This window comes from Triticum aestivum, chromosome 2A, assembly GCF_018294505.1.
Source record: "Triticum aestivum cultivar Chinese Spring chromosome 2A, IWGSC CS RefSeq v2.1, whole genome shotgun sequence".
NCBI classification, from domain to species: Eukaryota; Viridiplantae; Streptophyta; class Magnoliopsida; order Poales; family Poaceae; genus Triticum; species Triticum aestivum.
Window position 1 is genome coordinate 165247370 of NC_057797.1, and position 6281 is coordinate 165253650.

The 6281-nt window shown below is 54.9% G+C and overlaps 1 protein-coding gene across 1 annotated transcript; it reads left to right on the forward strand.

Annotated features, from left to right (window-relative positions):
* Nucleotides 1-772: 772 nt before the first annotated feature.
* LOC123188153 (protein SHORT-ROOT 1) lies at nt 773-3317 on the forward strand. The gene has a single exon (XM_044600197.1). It carries the CDS (start codon nt 1139-1141, stop codon nt 2921-2923), a length of 1785 nt encoding a protein of 594 aa, XP_044456132.1. The 5' UTR covers nt 773-1138; the 3' UTR covers nt 2924-3317.
* Nucleotides 3318-6281: the final 2964 nt, after the last annotated feature.

Sequence of the window (6281 nt, forward strand, 5' to 3'; positions counted from 1 at the left end):
GTTTTTTGTGACAATGTTTCGGCTACCTATCTCGCAGCCAAACCGGTCCAGCATAAGCGCACCAAACACATTGAGCTGGATGTTCACTTTGTGTGCAAGAAGGTCCGGTTGGGTCAGCTCTGAAGGCTTCACATACCGACTATCCAACAATTCACCAACATTATGACCACAGGCTTGCCAACCACTGCATTCCAGGATCTTCGTGGCAGTCTTTGCATCGCCAACGCCGTCGCTTCGACCGTGGGGGTGTAGAGCGTGACATATCTATACTTATTTCCAATTGATCTTACTATAATCTCTAGTATAGTCTAATTACTAGAGATATGATAGGGTTAGTTGACTTATCACGCAAGCATACATTGTAACGAACTCCGATGAATACAGTTGAGTTGCATCCTATAGTTTTCTACATAAAATAGCTGGCGTGGTTTTAGATCGACTTTGACAACACAACCACGCCAGCTATTTCCGAATCGGATCGGAAGGAGTACAATTGAGATTACCCATGTGCAGTCAAAGTCGATCTACCCATGCATCCTTTTGCATGTACATTGTCCCAACCGAAACGTGACAGTGTGTGTTGATGCAGGGTTGGTTGGCAAAAGCCAACAGAAAGCCCTAACAACACGGCAAAGCGCTATGGCTAAGTAGGCCGTAAGATCGAGATTGAGAAAAAGCAAAGGCAAAAGGCACCCGCATCCACTGAACCACACCCGGCGCTGCCCCCCGGCCAGTGGTAGATTAAACTCGGGAGAAGAATCTCCCCAATAATATGGTCGAACGAAAGCACATATCACCACATCACCTCTCTCCCTCCCCAGCCTCCTCATCGATCCGGCCAAAAGCGAGGCGGAATACCATCGATCTCGCCGCAAAAGATACAAGTGGAGCTGCGGGGAGGAGGAAAGCGAGCGCGTCGCGCAGGGGGCGCTCCAGCTTTTCTCCCACTCAAAAGAATACACATCGCCACACCACACCTCACCGCATAGCCTGGCCTAGCTAACTAACAATTCGCATAGGCGCACAGGCTAGCGCGCGCTGGCCAGCTGATCCCTACGTAGCTCGCCCTCGCCGGCCATTAAAATCCCTCGGCGCCACGGTGCGGTAACCCTCATGTTGCCCCCTCGCCGTAGCTTACATGGATACGCTGTTTAGGTTGGTTAGCCTCCAAGCCTCCGAGCAGCAGCAGCAGCAATCGGCGTCGTACAACTCCAGGAGCACCACCTCCAGCGGCTCCAGGTCGTCCTCCCACCAGACCAACGCCTCCTACAACTACTACCACCACAGCTCCAGCAGCGGCGGCGGCGGCGGCGGCGGCGGCGGGCAGTACTACTACAGCCAGCAGCAGCCGCAGCAGTCCTACTACCTGGAGCCGTACCAAGAAGAATGCGGTGGCAACGCCCACCAGCACCACCTCTACATGGATGAAGACTTCTCCTCCTCCTCCTCGTCGAGGCAGCACTTCCACTCGCACGGCGGGGCGGCCCATCCGCCCACGTCGTCCGCCACGCCCACTGCGCCCACGCCCCCGCTCTCCACCTCGTCCACGGCTGGCGGGGCGGGCCACGCGCTCTTCGAGGCGGCCGACCTCTCTTTCCCGCCGGACCTCAACCTCGACTTCTCGTCCCCGGCCTCGTCGTCCGGCGCCGGGGGCACAGCGTCATCGGCCGCGGTGGGGGGAGGCGGCGGCGGGAGGTGGGCCAGCCAGCTGCTCATGGAGTGCGCGCGCGCGGTTGCGACGCGCGAGAGCCAGCGCGTGCAACAGCTGATGTGGATGCTCAACGAGCTGGCGTCGCCGTACGGGGACGTGGAGCAGAAGCTCGCGTCCTACTTCCTGCAGGGTCTCTTCGCGCGGCTCACGGCGTCCGGCCCCCGGACGCTGCGCACGCTCGCGGCGGCGACCGACCGGAACACGTCCTTCGACTCCACGCGCCGCACCGCGCTGCGCTTCCAGGAGCTCAGCCCCTGGTCGTCGTTCGGGCACGTGGCCGCCAACGGCGCCATACTGGAATCTTTCTTGGAGGCCGCGGCCGCGTCGTCGGAGCCGCAGAGGTTTCACATCCTCGACCTGAGCAACACCTTCTGCACGCAGTGGCCGACGCTGCTCGAGGCCCTGGCCACGCGGTCCCCGGACGACACGCCGCACCTGTCCATCACCACCGTCGTGTCGGCCGCGCCGTCGGCTCCGACGTCCGCCGTGCAGCGCGTGATGCGGGAGATCGGGCAGCGCATGGAGAAGTTCGCGCGGCTGATGGGCGTCCCCTTCCGCTTCCGCGCCGTGCACCACTCCGGGGACCTCGCGGAGCTCGACCTCGACTCGCTCGACCTGCGCGAGGGCGGCGCCACCACCGGCATCGCCGTCAACTGCATGAACTCGCTGCGCGGCGTGGTGCCGGGCGGTGCCCGCCGGCGCGGCGCGTTCGCCGCGTCCCTCCGCCGCCTCGAACCTCGGGTCGTCACCGTGGTCGAGGAGGAGGCGGACCTGGTGGCGACCGACGCCGACGCGTCCGACGAAGGCGGCGACACGGAGGCAGCATTCTTGAAGGTGTTCGGCGAGGGCTTACGGTTCTTCTCGGCTTACATGGACTCGCTAGAGGAGAGCTTCCCCAAGACCAGCAACGAGAGGCTGGCATTGGAGAGGGGAGCAGGGCGTGCCATTGTTGACCTGGTCTCGTGCCCAGCGTCGGAGTCCATGGAGCGGCGGGAGACGGCGGCGGCGTGGGCGCGGCGGTTGCGGTCGGCCGGGTTCTCACCGGTGCCATTCAGCGAGGACGTAGCCGACGACGTGCGGTCGCTTCTGCGCCGGTACCGGGAGGGCTGGTCGATGCGGGAGGCCGGCACGGATGACTCGGCGGCCGGAGCCGGCGTGTTCCTCGCTTGGAAGGAGCAGCCTCTGGTGTGGGCGAGCGCGTGGAGGCCATGATCGGTGGAGATGGATGGAGCGAGGTCAGCAATACACGTGCAAGGATTGGATGCATCCATCCATGCCATGCATTGGGTCCTCAGATCAACGGCACGTACGCGCATGTAGGGTTTTGAAGCAGCGCCAGGCAAGCAAGCGTAGGAGGCGACAGACATTAATGGATGGCTCACGTACGTATGTTGGAGGTGATCGAGGAGGTGGGTGATCATAGCTTTAGCTCTTAGACTCGCATCGATTTTTATCATCATCGTTCGCCGCAAGTTCTTGGCGCACGCCATGATTTGATTTGTTTCCTTAATTTCTTTGCTCTTTCCTTTGTGTTTCGATCGTCTTGTAAGGTTAAGAAATTCTTCTTGCATCCTTTTGGAGCAAACTTACGTGCATGCTTCTGTCATACGGCCGGAACCCCTATAGCTAGCATGCTACTCCTATCTTTCTTGCATTATCGATGCATGATTTACATGTTCCTTGTCTTGTTGAGATGTCAGTTCTTGTCTTCTTGACGGGAAGTTTAGGACAGACACTTGCACGGCCTACTACTTTTGGCCATCAAACATGAACCACTAAAGCTTTGCTAGACCATATATACGTAGGTGCTTGCTCGTTTCTATTTGTTTCAGGAATGATCTCGTTAAGCCTTTCCTTCTTTTTTCTCCTAGTATTACCCTGTTTTCGGTTAGCAACACGAAAGAAAACTATATTGGACAGCGTCAGTACGTAAACAAAGATTATGTATGCCACTTACTTTCCTGATTCACAAGAGTAGCATTAGGTCAATGTTCAGAGGGATCTTTGAGAGATCTCCGGCTGATACAAAATAGGGTATTACGAGTAGTGCTGGAAATTAAGCTAGTGCCAAATACCTCTCTCGTCCAGGCAGGTTCTGCTGCATAGACCTGATATGATATCATTGGGGTTTCATGGAGATTGAGAGTGACAAATGGCCCTATATATGTTGTTTTCCTAGAAGACAATATCTGGTGAAACGGTACAGAGCATCAGCTATAATAAGTTTGGTGTCATTATCTTTGGTCCAAGAGGCCGGATAAATTTTTGTTCTGTCTATCCCAAGCTAGTAAGACCGTTTGACATGTTTTGGAAAGAAAGGGCCGGCCTGTGGTTGACAGATAATTAGTTCCCTCGCACCACTGAATCTGTTGAATAAGTTAAGCTTGGTGCTACGTAGAAGACAAGATCAAGAGTAGTTACGGGTTTGCAACGTAGTGGGGAGTGACGATGCAACACTCGGTGGAATTATGAAAATAAGTCAGGACGAGGAGTAGGATAAAAGAGAGAGAGGCACGACGAATGTCGATCTCAGAGGATTAGGTGATGGGGTGATATCATTAGTCGAGAGCCGTTTCCAGACAAATCATAGTTTGCACCCTCAGCCTTTTCCTGATCTTCTTGCAGAACCGTTCCATTATTTCGAATGACGTTTCAGTCTTGACGTGCACATCTCCCCGCCGGTTACGTACTTACGTTGGGGCTTAGTTTTTAATCTACTTATTTCACGAGCAAGTTAAATTGCCGGCCCGTTGATTAGAGCACGTAACTCGTGGGAAGAACTAGTAGTGGTGCAAACCAAATCAAACCAAAGAGAGAGAGAGAGAGAAAACATCATATGGAGTGAGTATAATCCAACAGAAATGGGCTCTGGTCAGCAGTTCACTGGCAACATTTCATGTGGGCAGTGCAGAACAACGTATGTATGCGCCTCTGTTTTACAGTGCTGGGAACGAGGATCCACCAACCACTTCCATGCAAGTGCCGGCGAGAGGCATGGGCGTACATGCCGCCTGCCACCGAGAGCTAGATACGGTACGAGATCGACGACGGATCGCGCGAAAAGCCACGAGGAAGAGAGAGCGGCAGAGCGAGCGAGGAGTGGAAAGGTGATGGGGGCATGGCATCAGGCACGAACAAGATCAGGCCGCCGGCCGCGCGGGTCGTTATCGCGTGGGCTTGGCGATGATCCATCGATGGCGAGTGAGTGTGCGGGGCGCGAGGTGGATGAATGGATGGATGGGAATGGGAATGGGAATGGTGGTGGAAGCGAATCTCCGGGCGGGCGCTGGTGGAATCTAACAAAAGAAGGTGGGCTTCGACTGGCCGGCCGGCCGGCCAGTGAGTGGCCTGCTCCTGACGTGCCTCACGGGGCCCCGCGCGATCTTTACCTTTCCCTCCTTTTCTCACGCGAAATTATTATTGCGCCGACCCGACCCACTCACCCGCGCTTCCCTGGCTGCCCATGATCTGCAAGGTCGCTGTCCACTGCCACGGCCCCTCCTTTCCTCGCAGCGTCGTCGAGTCAGCACTTACGCTACTGCTACTACAATCATCTATTCATATCAGTGCATCTTCAGAGCGGATTTTCAAACCGTCTGCAACCGTTCGGACACTCCCCCACCTTGTATTGGTCCGCCTATCAAAAACCAAAATCAAACGGGGGAGGAAGGCTTTGGACTCCGACACCCCCGACCCACCTAACACCCCTCCCGGACCCATGCCTACATAATGTCATCTTTCTCTGCATCTGTTTTCTTTTTTGCCGATGCCACCGCTCCACCACCCCCACCGGCCCGCCACAGCCCCCCAGGACCCCGCGACTCCATCCTTTCATCATTCTCTGCATCTGTTTTCCCTCTTGCCGATGCTACCGCTCCACCACCCCCACCGGTGTTGGAAATATGCCCTAGAGGCAATAATAAATTGGTTATTATTATATTTCCTTGTTCATGATAATCGTTTATTATCCATGCTATAATTTTATTGATAGGAAACTCAGATACATGTGTGGATACATAGACAACACCATGTCCCTAGTAAGCCTCTAGTTGACTAGCTCGTTGATCAATAGATGGTTACGGTTTCCTAACCATGGACTTTGGATGTCGTTGATAACGGGATCACATCATTAGAAGAATGATGTGATGGACAAGACCCAATCCTAAGCCTAGCACAAAGATCGTGTAGTTCGTATGCTAAAGCTTTTCTAATGTCAAGTATCATTTCCTTAGACCATGAGATTGTGCAACTCCCGGATACCGTAGGAGTGCTTTGGGTGTGCCAAACGTCACAACGTAACTGGGTGGCTATAAAGGTACACTACAGGTATCTCCGAAAGTGTCTGTTGGGTTGGCACGAATCGACACTGGGATTTGTCACTCCGTGTAAACGGAGAGGTATCTCTGGGCCCACTCGGTAGGACATCATCATAATGTGCACAATGTGACCAAGGAGTTGATCACGGGATGATGTGTTACGGAACGAGTAAAGAGACTTGCCGGTAAAGAGAATGAACAAGGTATCGGATACCGACGATCGAATCTCGGGCAAGTACAATACCGCTGGACAA